The sequence below is a fragment of the Nerophis lumbriciformis genome, linkage group LG09 (genome assembly GCF_033978685.3).
Source record: "Nerophis lumbriciformis linkage group LG09, RoL_Nlum_v2.1, whole genome shotgun sequence".
In the NCBI taxonomy this organism is placed as follows: Eukaryota; Metazoa; Chordata; class Actinopteri; order Syngnathiformes; family Syngnathidae; genus Nerophis; species Nerophis lumbriciformis.
Window position 1 is genome coordinate 12,728,201 of NC_084556.2, and position 19,051 is coordinate 12,747,251.

The following is a 19,051-nucleotide window of genomic DNA, read 5'->3' on the forward strand; positions in this document are numbered from 1 at the left end:
CGCGACAAACTAAAAAAGGGAATACTAAAGACCAGGGGGAAAAAAGGCCAGAAAAGTTCAGCGTGGACTCGTTTTTATGAGGTTGTAAATCAGGATGATAGTAAGCTGGCTACGTGATTTGCAAGAGCTGCGACGCCGTTTATGTCTACGACAGTCACAAAACCGGGACATCTAACATGGTGCACCACATTTGTGCAAAACCCCGAACCTCCACAAACACCCTGAGCATGAGCAGTTTCGTCCGCCGTGATCCCAGAAGAGTGCCACGGGATGTTAAAACAAGGCTTACAGATGCATGTGTGAACGCAGCTGCCTGCAGCAGTTTGAGTGGCGCGAGCGCGCTTGGAGGTGCGCTCAGCGCGGCTCCCAGATGATTGCGCACTGGTGTGCGTCTGGGCCGTGACAGCGTGGCACGCATTGAATGTCTCTGCTGGATTGGATCAGTCTCCTTTCTTTAACAGGCAAAAGCTTTATAACCTCACTAATGCCTTGCATCGTCTATATTAGATATATAACAACGGGCGGGTGGCGGATGGCGGGCGGGTGCGGTTTTGATTAAATGTTAGTTCGGGTGGATGGCGGATAGTTGAAGACTTTTGTGATGTGGTTGCAGATGAAATAATTGCCTATCCGCGCATCTCTATTGTGCAGTTAATAAAACGTAATCAGGAGGTTGCCTACAGCCACACTGAACATGTTTTTTTGTTGTTTGTTCAATCAATCAATCCAGGTTTATTTGTATAGCACCTTACAACATCGTAATGGTGCACAAAGTATTTTAAAAGACAAATAAGTTAAAAGCAAGTAAAACCACACATTTTAAAACCGTAATAACAAATACTTTAAAGCAATTGTTTGTTAAAAGCCAATTTAAACAAATATGTTTTTAGTTGAGATTTAAATGCTTCTAGCTCCGTGATGGCTCGCAACTCAGGTGGAAGGGAGTTCCATAAGTTGGTGTACGGATGCGGAAAAGGAACGATCACCCCATTTTTTAAGTCTAGTCCTTGGTACTTCCAAAGATGTGTGTAAAGATGAGCGCACATTCCTTGGTGGGTGGCGAACAGTTAAAATATCAGCCAAGCAGGCTGGGGCGAGACCATTGATGGCCTTAAAATAAAAAAATGATTTTAAAATGTATTCTAAAACAAACAGGGAGCCAATGGAGAGCAAAGAGAACCGGAGTAAGTTTTGGAGTATGAGTGAGGAGGCGAGCAGCTGCATTGTGTACTAACTGTGGAGGAGTGACTGATTTAGTCCATTATACAGGGCATTACAGTAGTCCAGTCTAGAGCTGATGAAGGCATGAATGGCGTTTTCAAGGTCTGCCCTCTGCAGAAAAGGCTTCACCTTTGCCAAAAGTCTCAGCTGAAAAAAGCCTGCTCTAAGTTAATGTATTTTTCAAATTTAAGGTCGCTGTCAAACATCACACCCAGATTTTTCACAGCAGGAGCGAGGGGTTGGGGTGCTAAAGCTGGGTGCGCTATGACGTGCATCAGGGCTAAAAACAATGTACTCTGTTTTGCTCTCATTTAAATGCAGAAAATTATTTGACAGCCATAGTTTAATGTCATTGAGACAGCGATGGAGGGAATCGATTGCATTTCTGTCACTTGGCATAACGGGCAAATAGAGCTGCACATCATCAGCATAAAAGTGGAAGTAAACATTGTATTTGTATATGATTGAACCTAATGGGAGCATGTAATGAGAAAAAAGAATAGGCCCAAGGATTGAACCCTGGGGTATGCCAGAAGAAAGTGGAGCAACTGTGGAGGAGAGATCATGAGTCATTACTGAAAAGGACTTTTGGGATAGATATGAGGAAAACTATCTCAGCACAGATCCACGTAGGCAAAGGCAGTGCTCCAGGCGGGAGTGTCAAAGGCAGCTGTGAGATCCAAAAGGACCAGCACAACAGCATTTTGGGTTTCAAGGGCCATAAGAATGTCATTTTGGACTTTTAGTAATGCTGATTCTGTGCTGTGGCACCTCTTGAATCCTGATTGCAACTGGTCTGCAATATCATTGAGGGACAGATATGGCTGAAGTTGTGCAAGGACAAGTTTTTCCCATGATCTTGGACAGAAAAGGGAGATGTCATATTGGACGGAAGTTGGATAGTTTAATAAGACGCCAGTGGTAAATTGTGTTCCGTAGAGGTGCTAAAATTTTTTCTTTTTTTTTCTTTAAAATAATCGATTGTTGGATTACAACATTAAACAACTTGATATTTTCATTGATACTGCTTTTATGAATTTTTGTTTAACCTTTTTTTTACTATTTTATTTAGTAAGTATTGTACTTGTATGTTTTCTCAAATGCTTTAAAATGTCTACCCTAAGTATTGTAAAGCTGCTATTAGGTTGGAGTTGCTCTATTTTTTTTAATCTGTTTAACATTCTGGGATTTTTGTAAATAACATTTTAGAAAAAAAATTTTAGGCCAACACTTCGCCTATAAGTTTTACGTGTTTGTAACCTGGAACCTTTTTTGAAAAGGTTTTATTACAATCTGTATACCAAATATACAGTATAATGAAAATCGAGTTGAATCGAGAATTGACTCTGGATCGAATCGTCAACCCAAAAATAGGAATAGAATCAAATCGTGAGTTGCACAAAGATTCCCACCTCAAGCGTTTAGTCTTATAAGAGACTCTGCGGTGAATAGAATATGTATCATTTTGAATATTTATGGCACCACAATGATTGAATAACAAAATACAAAATTTGGGATGTCTCGATCAACATTTTTGGCGTCAGATCCTGATCCGATTTTAAGTTCCGACCCGATACTTTGATATTAGATCCTAAAACTGAAAAATCAAGTAAGTAACTGAAGTAAACACAATAACACAGCTTCTTTTATTAAATTAAGAATTTACTAGTATTGCCATATTACATTTTTGGTACTGAATGCAATATTTTTAACAAAATGTGACCAGTGCACAATCACTAAACAAAAGCTAAAACTACTGTTGGCACCCATTTTAAAGAGTTGGGGTTTGCCCTCAAAGTTCTCCTGTGTCCAAAGACTTACTCCTGGAGTTTGTAAACAATAAAAAAAATAAAATAACTAAAAATAAAAATTCTGTAATAAGACAAGAAAAAGAAAAATTTCAATCTAATCAATTTAGTATTGTTTACATACTGATCCTATACTAGGTATCAAGAGTATCGACATCTGAATCGATCACTCACATTGCTTGTGTCGTCCTGCTTGGTGTGTGTGTGTGTGTGTGTAGCATGCTTAGCTATTCCTTTTCCTCCAGTGATAATAATACTTGAAAGAAAGTGGGTGGTGAGGATTAGTATCTTAGAAGCGGCTTTGCACTGTGGATAGACGACGCATTTGTTGCAGCTAGCGCTCAAAATTCAAGCTAATGTTCTGGGAATAAAGAAATATAATTGTGTCTCCCTGGGCGTGCATCCCGTTTGAGGGAATCTTTCACGTGAGTGCAATCTCTCTAAACACTGGGACATGGCAACATAATGATGGCCGATCAGTTACAAAAGGCAAATATTGGCCGGTCCACTACATCATTAATTAGAATACAATGTAATTCAAAATAACATTAAAATTAAACCATAAGTACCGGTAGCCCCTTTTTTTGTTATGAGTTAGTATTTTTCTACCAACTGCACAATTTTCCGCTGACAATGACGGAAGCTGTCATTAAATACATTGAATAAATAAATAAACTCATTAGTAACTTTTTAATAATGTGCAATCATAATTTATATCATAAAGAACACATATTGACTCACTCCTACTTACTACGCGATGCCACACTACTAAAAAAAAAATTCATATCTTTGTTGACTTCCTCTGTCCCAAAACTTTTGCAAAATAGTGCACTTCTGGCGGGTATCCAAGCGGATCCACATATTTTTGCCCACTGGTTCGCTCTCCTTCCACTCCGTTTTACACTTTCCCCTTTCAGGCTGCCTGCCTATGCAGTTTGCCGCTTGTGAAACCCGAGGAGGCCAAGCAAGAAGCCAGATGCGGGCCTGTGGGCTGATTAAAACCAGGAGGAGGAGCGAGCTTGGGAGTTCACCCCAGGACACCGGCTGTCCTTAAATCACCTTGCAGCTTGTGGCTTGTTTGTTAATAAATTAAAAAAATATTGGCATGAAAAGAGTGCCATTAACGCTGTACTTGCACATATGAACTCTCACAACGCAGACATGAAAACCAGACGCAAGGCGAGATGTTGAACTTTATGTGTTTTGAAAATCTGTCGGCAGCCACATTTTGAAATTTAACGATGGTCCAAAACCCTTAAAAATATGATTGGTTGGCGTTGTTTCAGTATTAACCCACGTCAGCACTTTTTCCCCCTCCTTGCCAGAGACACTCCGTCATTTCCTGGACTTCCTTTCTCTTGATAGCTCGGTTTTATAGCAGCTTTGGCCACAGACAAACCGGGAAAACGGGTCAGGGACGTGTTGTGGAGCGTGAAAGGTACGCCTACACCCGAACACACCTGAGAATTGTGAAGAATAAAAAAAACTTAATGAGGAGCTATTGGATTGCAAAACCAGTCTAAACTAAAGCAAGCTAAGCTAACCTCATTTTAAAATCAACTAAAAGTCTTATATTGTGCTTTTTCTTAACAGTTTTAAATACAGTACATGGCACCAAATTCTGGGCCCCCGTAAACAAGATTCCTAAAGGGCCCCCATCGCATCCTAAACCCACCGTCGCCGCCTTATGCACACACACTTGGTATGTTTACATGCATTAAAAACTAATTATTGCATGGATTTGGTTGAAACCAGCTTTTTTTACAGATGTCAAAACTTTAATGGTGTTTTTGACTCTTTAAAGCTGGATTAACAAATCTACAACATATTTGTATACAACCACCTTAATATTGTTTTTTTTTTAAAAAGGTTTTTTTAATTTAAAAAACAAAGTGGTCAGAATATGAATTTTTTTCTCATATAACCTCATTATTCACTTAAAAAATATGATTATAAATCCTTCAAGTTTTCCTTTACTTCAGAGTGTAAATACAAATCCTAATACATCATCATTGTTATGATGCTGCCACAAATAGGTTTCTATTATACAAAACCCAAAACGTTGGCATGTTGTATAAATCGTAAATAAAAACAGAATACAATGATTTGCAAATCCTTTTCAACTTATATTAAATTGAATAGACTGCAAAGACAAGATACTTAACGTTGGAACTGGTAAACTTGATTTTTTGCAAATATTAGCTCATTTGGAATTTCATGCCTGCAAACTGTTTTCAAAAAAGCTGGCATAAGTGTCAAAAAAGACTGAGAAAGTTGAGGAATGCTCATCAAACAACTTATTTGGAATATCCCACAGGTGAACAGACGAATTGGGAACAGGTGGGTGCCATGCTTGGCTATAAAAGCAGCTTCCATGAAATGCTCAGTCATTCACAAACAAGGATGGGGCGAGGATCACCACTTTGGGAACAAATGCCTGAGCAAATTGTCGAATAGTTTAAGAACAACATTTCTCAACGAGCTATTGCAAGGAATTTAGGGCTTTCGCCATCTACGCTCCGTAATATCATCAAAGGGTTCAGAGAATCTAGAGAAATCACTGCACATAAGCGGCAAGGCCGAAAACAGACATTGAATGCCCGTGACCTTTGATCCCTCCCAAAAAATTGGTCTCCTCAGTTCCCAAACGTCTACTGAGTGTTGTTAAAAGGAAAGGCCATGTAACACAGTGGTAAAAAATGCCCCTGTGCCAACTTTTTTGCAATGTGTTGCTGCCATTAAATCCTAAGTTAATGCCCATCCATCCATTTCCTACCACTTGTCTTTTGCGGGGTCGCGGGGGGTGCTGGACCCTATCTCAGCTGCATTCGGGCGTTAGGCGGGGTACACCCTGGACAAAGTCGCCACCTCATCGCAACCCAAGTTAATGATTTGCAAAAAAAATTGTGTTTCTCAGTTCGAACATTAAATATCTTGTCTTTGCAGTGTATTTAATTGAATATAAGTTGAAAAGGATTTGCAAATCATCGTATTCTGTTTTTGTTTACGATTTACACAACGTGCCAACTTCATTGGTTTGGGTTTTGTATTTGTACCTTTCTTCTATCACCTGATCCTTGTTCGAAAAAGCTGGTGCTGTGTGTGAATGCATAAATGTGAGCTTTGATGACATTATGACTCTGATGGGAATTAAGTGTTCCAAGTTAGCTTTGCCATATTTTTAATAGACATTCCTAATTTGATTCAAGCAACCTTACCTAGTGGTTACAGTGTCCGCCCTTAGACTGGAAGGTCGTGAGTTCAAACCCCGGCCGAGTCTCACCAAAGACTATAAAAATGGGACCCATTACCTCCCTGCTAAGCACTAAGAATCAAAGGTTGGAATTGGGGTTTAAATCACCAAAAATGATTCCCGGGTGCGGCCACCGCTACTGCTCACTGCTCCCCTCACCTCCAAGAGGGTGAAGGTGATGGGGCAAATGCAGAGGATAATCTCACCACACCGTGTGTTTGTGTGACAATCATTGGTAAGAAAGATAATTATTGAACTTCCATGGCTATATTAATTTCATATTAACATTTTTTCTGCAACTAGTTCTGGAGCAAATCTCTTGTTAACTAACAGCCCATCTGTTACCTGTTGTATATAAATATATACCATTACTGCACAACCAGAGGCAAGTATTTACTTAAATACCTTTTTGTCAAGAGTAGTTTAAATGAAACATACTTGAGTGAAAAAGAAACACTACTTTTGCTTTGTTATATCAAGTTTCATTCTGATCGCTACATTTATTTACTTTATATGTATTTATAATCTGTCAATTACTGCTTGCAAAAGCGTATTATGTTGGCTCGTTAGACTAGAGTACCCTTCCAACGGGCACAGTCACATAACTTGGTTTTACCGATCCAGCGTAAGTACTAAAAACGTTTAACTCTATTTCACCAATTAAATGGAGCCTGGCAGTCACATGACCGCACTAACTATACGCTGTAAAAAGTGACTGGCATCAGATGAGGCAGCACGAATCTTCGATGTTTACTTACAAACTATTAAAAGAACATTTATACCAGAGGTGTCCAATTTGGTCCGCTAGACAGCAGGAGTTCAACAAACAATGTCCTCATATCATGAACAAAATAGCCAGGGGTCTGATAGCTGCCGTTTTGTCCCAAACTGGTGGCCAACGAAATTTCGTCAACCATCAATTATACTTGCAAGAAAAACAGCAGCAATTACTTGCATGACCCAATCCAAACAACCTTCCCTAGTAATGGTGCAAAAAACAAAACAAAAAAATCAACCAGCACAAAAAGTCAAACATGGTCACATAAAATACAACCTACTCATTGAAGTTTGTGGAAAGTATATAAAATGTCCAATCAACATAAAAAAAGTCTAAATTACACCCATTTAAATCTATTACAGGGATGATCGGAAAAATGCAAAACTCTCTCTCCACACTTGTCCACGTTTGGCGCATTTTAGCACACACACCGTATTGTCCGGACCATAGGGCCCACCGGATTATAAGGCGCACTGCCAATGAGTGTGAAAAACCGTCCGACCCGAACTCTCTAATAACTGAAGTTCCGTGCTTGAATTATATAAACTCACAACACCGGTACTTTTTAGCGCTTCCATAGCAAGTTTAACTTTACACTACTTTATATTATATTAAATTAGAAATGGCAACAACGGAAGATGAATGCCCCATAACAAGAAGATCGAGAAAAAGAAAAAGCTTATCGACTACGGCGTCGGCACGGACTACAATGGGGGACACGCCCACATTTTGAGGGCTTACGCAGATCCCAAATACACATCAGCGGGTACCAGAAGGTAAAAAAAGTTGGTTTTGCACAATATTGCAAAACGCCAGATATGTCTGCTAATGGGTGCCATTTTGGGGTCCTTTTACACACACTCTAATAAAACCGTATGTCAAAGCACAGTGCGTCTGACTACAGTAGCCGTAATGCGCCTGCAATGCATCAAGTGGTGCGGCTTCATAGATTACCAAAGTTGTACTAAAACATTTTGAGATATTTGAGCGCCGCGACTTATGTTCTATATTCTCAATGAAACATCGTTTGTGATAAGTGTGACCATCTACTGGTCACACTTATTACACCGTGTACCAAAAAATAGCTTTTAGGTCGGTAAGCATAACCAGAATTATTCTGTACTTTATGCGCACCAGGTTAGTGAAGTGAAGTGAATGACATTTATATAGCGCTTTTTCTCAAGTGACTCAAAGCGCTTTACATTGTGAAACCCAATATCTAAGTTACATTTAAAGCAGTGTGGGTGGCACTGGGAGCAGGTGGGTAAAGTGTCTTGCCCAAGGACACGACGGCAGTGACTAGGATGGCGGAGGCGGGGATCGAACCTGCAACCCTCAAGTTGCTGGCACGGCCGCTCAACCAACCGAGCTATACCGTTATAAGTCGCACTGTTGATTTTTGAGAAAATTAAAGGATTTTAAGTGTGCCTTATAGTCCGAAAAATAGTGTGTGCACGCATGTATGTATGTATGTACTGTGTGTATATATATATATATATATATATATATATAAAAAACTTTGCATGCAGTCGGCTTTTGGCCCCCCTGCCAATTTTTTTAAGCCCAAGGCGATCCCCCCAGTCAGAAAGTTTGGACAGCCCTGAAATTACACCATATGCTGTCATGTGTGTCAGTGGAAATGTTCACATTTCAGCCTACAAGATTTGCACTTCCAACTAGAGTAAACATGTTGATGTTTTTCACTCACATTACGGTAACATTAACACTGTTATAATGTCATACCTTACTGTAAAACGTGCATCCTTTGTGGTGCAGTACATGCTATAGTAGGTTCTCTCTGTCTTGGTCTCTCCCATGTGCACACACACAAACTATGGTTGTGGTGTGCCATTAAAAATAGCTACTAAATAAATCAGAAGTTACACTGCAGTTACTCAGTACTTGAGTATTTTTTTCACTAAATACATACTTACTCTTGCTTAAGTAATTATCTGGAAGACTACCGTACTATTTACTTTTACTGAAATCCTATTACTCTACAGTAACAGTACTCTGACTTGAGTAATTTTTTTTGGCTACTCTACCCACCTCTGTTGGAAAATAAAAAAAATATGTTAAAAAACCCATGACGAAATAGGTTTTTCTCCTCAGCATGTCGTTAAATCACAACTTCAAAAGTGAGCATTTGCACGCCTCTTCTCTCAAAAGAGGAGCAAACAAGTGAGGGGAATGATTGGATTTTTCCCACATTTGGTGCTCATAAACCGGCACTGGGGGCACATAATGCTGTTCAAAAATCCTCTGAGAGTCACTTTTGAGTAATGGGGGACCTTGAATCACCCCAAAAGCTGCAAGACTGAAGAAGCAAAGAAGAGAATTGTAGTCACTGGGGGTGTCCTTACAACTTAGTAACCTAACTGGCTTTTCTTTTATTTATTTATTTTTTTTAAATAGGTCTTTCTCTCTGTAACATTATTTCTGGATACATTTAAAAAGCATACTGCCTGTTTCATACAGTGTTGTTTTGCAACGTCTAATTCAAACATTTTAAGATGACCTATTTAGGTTATTTAAACTCTTTACATCTACAGTATACCAGGGGTCTGCAACCTGCGACGCTAAAGCCACATGCGGCTCTTTTATCCCTGTGTTGTGGCTCCAGCTAGTTTATGCGTGTGTGTACTGTAGTCACTAAGCGGTCCCTTTGAAGAGTCTTTCAAAGTTCTGCATCATCTGGGCAGTGTTTTCTGGTGAGAAACCATGACACTTAACTTATGATTTAGCTTTGATTGACTGTTATTGGAACTGGTGCTATGTTGCGATACTGTAATTGCAAATAAAGAAGACATGTTTTGCAAAGGTGGGCAGCATGCCTCGTGATTGAACCGCATCAACACAGGACAAGTACTAAAAAATACTAAAAGATTAACAGATTAAATCCTTTGCAGCGTCGATGCTGCACAAGGTTAGACCTTTTTTGCTACACAAGAGGGTTTGGAGGAGCTCGCCTTAACACAGCGGCATAAACAAGTTGTAGATAGAACAGAGCAAAAGTAAAGAAAAAAAGATGATGCGTGACATAATGTCGTTACTGTAATGATCTGGCAGCTCTGCTGCCGCCTGTCTACTTTGTGTTGCAGTGCCTGGTTTCTGGATCACGGGGCGAAGCCACCTGTGCGCACACCTGATGCTTGTTTCCTAACTACTTAACCTCTCCAGTTTCTCCCTTCACCCATCCAGTAGTGTTCATCACCCTGCTTTGGCTCCACTCACACCTCTTGTTTTTTCAATGGCTTCATTGCCGTGTAGTGTTAACTGTTACCTGTCCACACATAGTGTGCGTGATTTCGGTGTCTCCACACCTTACGTGCGCATCCTTAGCTATTTTCTCCCTCTCCTTTTTGAGTGCGCTTTGTGTTATTATTCTTATTAATTTTTTACTCTGCGTCGGGGTCCTGATTTGGCTACGCCGATCCAGTTACATAACGGCGTTTGTAACACTCACACAACTTTAATTTGAACAGGGAAATAATTACAGTTCAATGAGATAACAAAAATCCAGCAAAGTTGGATTTTGACTAAATTGTCAGGTGACGTCTGGTGTTAGTCGTTACATACGGAAACTATAAGGAAATCTAGAGAAAAAAACAGTATGAAAATAACATGCAAAATGCAGGGGGAGAACAAGCCAGGAACATAAGGTGACAATACGTAAAAGGAAACAGTACAGTATAGCTGTGTCCCAATTCAGGGTCTGCATCCTTCGAAGGGCGAATTTGAAGGCCGCTTACGTCACAACGCTGCGCGAAGGCTGTCCCAATTCATTCAAATTCGAAAGCTCCTCCAAATGCAGCCGGCAAATCCGCCCTCCTTTTCCCTGTATTCCGAAGATGCACCGCGACTATTCTTCGTAGCCTTCCATTTCCCAAGATGCTTTGCGCGCCTTTGTTCAACCCGGATCTTTTTGACGATGGCGGCAAATACAAGCAGCGGCACCTGCACCGGCAGCGAATACACTTTCAAATGTAAGTATCCTCCGCAGGCTAGACTGTCCCATTTAACAAGGGGTGACGCATCCTTCGGAGGTGCCTCCGAAGGTCCAGCCTTCTGAGGCTGCGTAGGCCGGGTCCTCCGAAGGATGCAGACCATGAATTGGGACACAGCTTATATGTAGATTTAACTTTGATATAGTGATCAAATAGGTTTTGTGGCGCCAAGTGGGTTTTGATTTGGTGAAAAAGGGCCTAGATAGCTTTTTTAATGCAAAAGGTTGCCGACCCCTGATCTATACTGATATTGTATATAGCATTGTATATTTATATGATCTCCAAGGGAACATTCTATTTTTTTTTATCATTATTATCAAAACTGAATTTAATTACACAGCAGGCCCTTCAAAGTGAAACACCCCAAAACTTGGAGTTCTACCAGAATTGCTGATTAAATAATTGATCTGATTAAAAAAAAAAAATGCATACATGGTTGTAGTAAAGTCCATTTCCCGTTTGCATAATTTAACATGTCAGAAAAATTAAAACCTAAAAAGTGGTATGTTTTGCTTTTTTTGTGTCATAAACCCACAGCAGGGTGCTGGTGATGGAAAACAGGACAAGTATTGGCCCTGCGATGAGGTGGCGACTTGTCCAGGGTGTACGCTGCCTTCCGCCCGACTGCAGCTGGGATAGGCTCCAGCCACCCCGCGGCCCCAAGAGGGACAAGTGATAGCAAATGGATGGATGGATGGGTGATAAAAATCTGTCTGTTAAGTAAGCAGAAAACTAGGAGGAGAAGATATAAATATAATAATTTAGCACACGCAATGTGATTGAGCAACACTCCTCACTGTTTTGCGTGAACTAATTTGCGTTTTACGGTATTTAGAAGGACGTGCAAACTGACAGATCCATACACAGCTGCAGGATCAGTGCTCGTGCTGCACAGACAGACAATGGACAGATGAGAATCCTCTGTCCTAAATCTGTGTAAGCGTTTTGGACAGTCAATATTGGACATTGTCTATCCAGCAATTTCCTTTTATAATTTTATTGCTGCTGGATGACTAATGGGGCTGATTAAAATACAAATTCAATTAATGTGTTTTGGTGTCTGCTGGCGTTTTTTTTTTTTTTTAAATGTTGTTCCGTTTTTTTATTTCGGAAATATATTAATGCGCTGGTGATGCTATCTACAGCCTGATTTAACATGGCCTCAAACAGTTGAGGCACAAAAGGTAGCAACAAGTAGACATGTGTGACATTTAAGCCTGTGAAGGAGGAATACTCACTGGCAGCCTTGATGAAACTCCTCTGGTACTGATATGTCATGAGGGGTCCAGGGAGTACCCTTTTAAAAAAGATGGAAGATGAACAGAGAAGAATGTCAGCTGAAATTGGAATTTGAAATAAAGTTTAAAAAAAAGTGTCTCAAAAAGATAAATATGCTAATTTTAGGATACTGCTGATCATAAAGCATCAACTGGCGATCTGCTCGGAAATACGTTTTATTGTGTTCTACTTCGTCTAGTTTGTCTACACCAAAAAACTATTTATTGTTATGATTCCGCCGCAAAATTTTGGCGCGCTCCACAGCTCACGTTTTTTATCCGATCGGAACGTCCCAGTATCAAAACGTTGGCACGACCGGGGATCGTGAGCTCCCCCAAAACATGTTTTCAAAAGTATCCCAGAATATCCAAAATTCCAGGACATTATCTCAGTGATGAAGGGGCCATTTTTTTAACTTGCACAATTCCCACATTTCTCAATCAACTTGACTGTTGCACCATCCACACGCTCATCTCACATTGGACAATCAAACTACCATTTTCGAAGTTCATAACATTTCCAGGAATTCCCGGTTTTCCAAAGCCCTATTTTCACCTCTTCCTGGAAAGTTTTCACAGTCCACATTTTTCAACCGTTTTTGTCCATTACACTTTCAAAACATTGTTCTTAATTAAATTGTTTGTTTAATTTTTGTTTATTTCAAAGCGACATCAGTGCATAAAAATTTCCAGTTTTCCCGAAATTCCAGGAATTCCAAAATACAAATTAAAATTAATCTGTTACTATGTCAACATTTTTCAATCGTTTCAAAAAATTCCAACACCAACTTATTCATATCTAGTACAATTGTTTTTTTTAACTATATTTTCTAAAATTCCAGTTTTTCCCAGAAGTAAAAATGTCCCTGTGCCAACGTTTTTGCAATGTGTTGCTGCCATTAGATTTTAAGTTAATGATTTGCAAAAAAAAATTAAGTTTCTCAGTTCGAACATTAAATATCTTGTCTTTGCAGTTTATTCAATTGAATATAAGTTGAAAAGGATTAGCAAATCATTGTATTCTGTTTTTATTTACGAATTACACAACAAGCCAACTTCACTAGTTTTGAGTTTTGTAATTAAAAAGCCGTCGAGTAAGTATGCTCACAAGTCTAACAGTTAACGTGCTTATGCTTAGCATACTTGTGAGAACGTTAAACGTTAAACCTGAAAATCATGGTTTGTGATACTCGGTGCTGTCATGCAAGTATGGACTCGGTGCTGTCATGCAAGTATGGTAGCAGTTAACGTGCATTGGCACGTTAACTGTTACCGTACTTGTGAGACGTGAGCATGCTAACATTTTATACAAGCTTTTTTTGTTCTAATTTTGTATGATTAATCTGAAAAATCATGGTTTGTGATAGTCTGTACTGCCGACCAAGTTAAGCTAATAGTTAACGTGCGGACTTCTGAGAACGTTAACCTGCTAACATTTTATGCCAACTTTTTTTTGTGCAAATTTTGTATATTTAAACTAAAAAAAAATCATGGTTTGTTATACTCAGTTCCAGGTCAGCGTGAGCTCTTCAACATTTAAACACTGTCAACATTCAAATGATTACAAAAGTAATTTTCCAATCAGCATTTCAGCTTCAGCATCGGGGCATTCCCACACAATTCGCTATACTGAAATACAGATGTGTGCTGAAATACCTGTAAAAACAAAATAGCAGTATTCTTTTCAGCTTAACACAAAAACAACTGCTGTGTTTCACATACATTCATTTCACTTTGGCCCTCCACAGATTTGCCCCTCACTCATAAATACATTACTACTAAGGGTTTCCTGATACATTTTCTCTTTTGATGGATACCAATACTGGAGTCTTGAGTACTTAAAGATTGATATTGATCCGATACGATATCAGCAAACATCCTTTACACTTCTTTTATGTTGTACTGTGAAATGTAAGAAAAGGTTTGATCAAATTAAATGACTCAAACAGAGAACATGCGTAGGTATATAAAACATTAACCAATTTATTATTAACCATCTGGAATGGGCTTATGCTGTCTTTAAGTTGATGTGGAGTGGTAAATAGGCAGCGCTAGTCAGTAGCCATCGCAACAACAGCATTCCTTATTATGCACCAATGACGGTTGCAGCAAGCAAGGTTGCATTCACAAACCCCCACAATTATGAGCATCATTGTTACACACAAGTCATTTCTTGCACGTTCTCTATGTTATGTATTGCTGCAACAATTATGACAACGTGTCCTAATTTTGAATGTATTATTTATTTAATTTGTATAATTATAGTATTTCAATTACTCAAATGTTCAGCTTGAACATCAACATTTTTTTAAGAACAAAAGGGAAATTTACAAAAATGTGTTTTTTTAAGTTTTTAAGAACCGGTTAAGGCCTCATTTAAGCCCTGCCACTATTTTTAAGTACCTATTTGGTGCTAGTATTAGCTAAAATGTAAACGATACCCTTTCCTACTGTTGGGATGGGTAAATTGAATGATGCGGACACGTTTGTTTCTGGATTCTTTCTAGTATGCTTCTGCCTTGGAGACTTTCATTTGTAAGTAATATGCAACTGTAATTGATAATTGTTTATATTGACAAATGTTTTTTAAAATGCAATTTTGTTCAATTAAGACACTTACTGTGTACGTTTAACTTGTGTGCTATTGTATAAGCTGTTGTGTAGCTGATAGCTCTCAGTAGCCTGTAGCCTACCATATTTACCTTTTTGTAAATTACTTTACTAAAATACAAAAAAACAGCCCTGTGTGCATATAGGAGGACATTTAGATGTTAACTGGCTGTCCAGCTTTGCACAAGTAAACACTGCTTGTATTTTACATGCAAGCGAATATAATCCGATACTTGTTTTTTGCTGATATCAGATCAATATCAATCAGAACGTACCGTACCGTAATTATAACACCTAGTTTGCCAAGGACTAAGAAAACTGAGTGGGACGGTGTTGCCAAATTGGCGTCTTTGTTGCTCAATTTTAAACAGGCCGCCCTACATATTTCTAATAAAAATAAAAAAAACTAGTAACAAATCTAATGGAGACAAGAGTCTGACATTAAAACACACATCACTCTTCTCATCGAGCACCGGGTGCCGCTTTAGGACCCTCCTCCATAAGCACTCAGGTTGGTCCATTTTAATTTGAGAAAAAAAAATAATAAACGCCCAAAAGAAATGACACTATGTCCCACCACACCAACTCACCACTGCCACAAATAGATTACAGTCCTGTCTAAAAAACAACAACTTAAAAACCAAAAAAAAATACACAATTTTATGGCTTTGTTTGAATTCAAGCTGGCCTTTTTGTCACAAACCTGAGATATTGCTTCATAGCACTGGTGATGGTCTTAATCTCCCACTCTGGGTTTTCCAACTCCACGTCAGCACAGGTCTTTGGATCTGATGGACAATAAAAAATAACATTACTATTAAATTCTGGTATTTAAAGAAAAAAACTGCATTCATGATTGGAGTGGATGGAAAAAGTGGAAAGAAAAACAGTTATCTTTGACCACATGGACACTTACCAGTGAGTATATTGCACAACACAGCAGCAAAAGAACCAATGATAGAATCGGCAAACTGCTTAGTCAGCATTATAACGGCTGATGAGTTAATTGTAAATAACAGTATGGCAAGTGTAACAAACATCTGACATGCAGAGGTAGATAAAGCCAATAGAGAACATAACTGCCATCTTGTGGAGCTGGTATAGATCAGGACCTTGACCTAATTTACTAACGCAGACCTAATGCACTAACATGAAAATTAAACACGCGTTCATTTTAAGTTTGAGGCCAAAAGGAACATTTAGCAGGACTGCTAAATGTTCGCGACCCAGCACGTCGAAGGACCAGGCCGGTGGCTCTAACCTCCCATATCATGAAGACCATGGAGAGGTTGGTCCTGGAACAACTCCGCCCTACAGTCAAGCCCCACCTAAACCCACTCCAATTCGCCTACCAGCCCCGACTGGGAGTGGAGGACGCAGTCATCTACCTGCTGAACCGAGCCCACACCCACCTAGACAAGCCTGCGAGCAGTGTGAGGGTCATGTTTTTTGATACCATACGGCCTGGACTACTGGGTGTGAAGTTGGAGACGATGCCGGTGGAGGCCCCCTTGGTGTCCTGGGTTGTTGATTACCTGACTGACAGACCACAGTACGTGCGACTGCAGGACTGTGTGTCTGACAGGCTGGTCAGCAACACCGGGGCCCCGCAGGGCACAGTCCTCTCCCCCATTTACACCACCGATTTCCACTATCACTCAGAGTCCTGCCACCTGCAGAAGTTTTCTGATGACTCTGCGATAGTGGGGTGTATTGAGGATGGTGATGATGAGGAATACAGGGCACTGGTGGAGGACTTTGTCACATGGTGTGGAAAGAACCACCTCCAGCTCAATGTGACGAAGACCAAGGAGCTGGTTGTGGACCTGGGAAGGAGGAGGAGGACTCCGGCGACCCCTGTTTCCATCAGGACATGGTTGAGGATTATAAATACCTCGGTGTACACATCGACAACAAGCTAAATGGGTCAAAACACGCTGAGGCACTCTATAAGAAGGGACAGAGCCGCCTCTACTTCCTCAGGAGGCTAGGGTCCTTCAACGTCTGTACAAAGATGATGAAGATGTTCTACGAGTCGGTGGTGGCGGGCGCCTTCTTGCACGCCGTGGCCTGCTGGGGCAGCGGACTGAGAGCGAGTGACACAAACAGGCTGGACAAGTTGGTAGAGAAGGCCAGTAACGTGGTGGGAGTGGAGCTAGACTCTCTGGCGGTGGTGTCAGAGAGGAGAAGTCTAGCAAAACTCCTAGCTATTATGGACAACACCTCCCACCCACGACACTCGGACCTTGCAGAGAGAATGAGCACGTTCAGTGGAAGGCTTAGATTCCCTAAATGCAACACGGAACGACACAGGAGGTCCTTCATACCGACAGCCATCAGACTGTATAATGCACATGTTCCTTGACTGCACTTAAATGTAGAATATATTTATATTATTCATATATTATATATTATATATATTATTTATTATTATTATTATTGTCTATTGTGAGTGAACTGTGGTGCTGAATTTCCCCCAGGGATCAATAAAGTACTTTCTATTCTATTCGGTGTCCTCACAAAAGTTGGAAATGCACATACTGTAAGGTCTGCACCCACAGACAAAAACAGATGTGTGTGTAAACGTGGGTGTTTTACTGTGTGTGTTTTGGCGCGTACCCATTGCAAGGCTCAATAGTTTCTGAACTCGGGAGCTGACGCCGACGATTCTATACAAGCCCTGCTCGTCAATACCTGGAAAAGAAGTGAAAAGGATTCTAAAAATGAGACTAAAAAAGCCTTTTATGCAACATATTTCACAGGAAGGTCAAAGCCTGACTCATGAAAATAGCAAAACTGTTGCATTTACTCCAAATACCAAGATGCTTCATTTCTGTGTAGCTGCATTACATACAGTAGGGGTCTCAATCCCTGTAGTGTGTGTACCAACTGTGCTGTTTATAGCACGCGTTGCACTCTACCTCGAGTCTCCACTGCATATATAAATTTTTTCATCACGTTGAATCCAATCACATCCAGCTTGGCCACTGTTGGAGAGAAAGAGAGAGCACAGTGACTACCAACACCAATTGTACCGTCTAAAGGAATATTGACCCCCAGCAATCTATTGCACAAGCAACACGTACTCACTCACTAACTAGGTACAAATGCACTTGCATGATAAAGCATGTTAAGTTAATTAGCCAGCGTCATTAGAAACTGACAAACAAAATGAAGAGTATTGGTGAAGGCATTTGCGATGTTATATTATACATGCATACCTATTGTTGTGGCCAGTCTTATGCAGGGTTAACTCAAAAATAAGTCATACACAAGACAAATTATGGACTGAATGTGAGCTAGAAATGAGACGGGATAGTACAAAAAGATTGAAAAGCGGCACTCCGTACGCACCTCTATGCACTTTTGTTTATTAGATTATGCTAGAAATGTCAAGCATCATGTTCACTAATAGAAAATTGTGAGGTATATGAAAAAGGGTTTTAAAATGTCCTCCCAAAATAAATAAATAAATACAAACTAAAATGTCCAAAAACAGTTATTTGTATTCATTTAGAACAACTTTTTACTGCCGTTTGGTGCTTGCTAATTTTTTATTTTTTATTATTGGTTCACGGCTCATTAGGGTTTACAACTGCAAAAAATAATGTGAATTTTGAAATATATATATATATATATATATATATATATATACACATACATACATACATACATACATACACACATATATATATACACACATACACACACACATACATACACACATATATATATACACATACACACACACACATATATATATATATATATATATATATATATATATATATATATATATATATACACATACATACATACATACATATATATACAAAAGAACATGCAATGAATATAGTTTTTTTTCATTAATAAATATACTGTATAAGAATTGTAGACATTGTTTTAATCCTGAAATAAATGAAGTGATTTAGTGTTTTAGATAATTGATCAAATAAAATAATGATGGCAAAATGAATAAAATACAACTAATTTAGCAGTTTTTTTCATGAATAATATACAAACGTATATTAAGTACAAGAAATTATCAAAAATGTTTTATTCTGAACCAAAAATATTTTTTTGTGTTACTTTATCCA

The 19,051-nt window shown here is 39.3% G+C and overlaps 1 protein-coding gene across 2 annotated transcripts in view; it reads right to left on the reverse strand.

Moving 5' to 3' along the window:
- LOC133607690 (rho GTPase-activating protein 26-like) overlaps positions 1–19,051 on the reverse strand; it is a 155,675-nt gene that overhangs the window by 36,980 nt on the left and 99,644 nt on the right. For both annotated transcript variants that reach the window (XM_061962562.2, XM_061962561.2), the window contains exons 14-17: positions 17,876–17,941; positions 17,574–17,648; positions 15,658–15,742; positions 12,306–12,364 (exon numbers count right to left, since the gene is read on the reverse strand). In XM_061962562.2, coding sequence (XP_061818546.1) covers positions 12,306–12,364; positions 15,658–15,742; positions 17,574–17,648; positions 17,876–17,941 — 285 coding nt within the window. The remainder of the gene's footprint in view (positions 1–12,305; positions 12,365–15,657; positions 15,743–17,573; positions 17,649–17,875; positions 17,942–19,051) is intronic.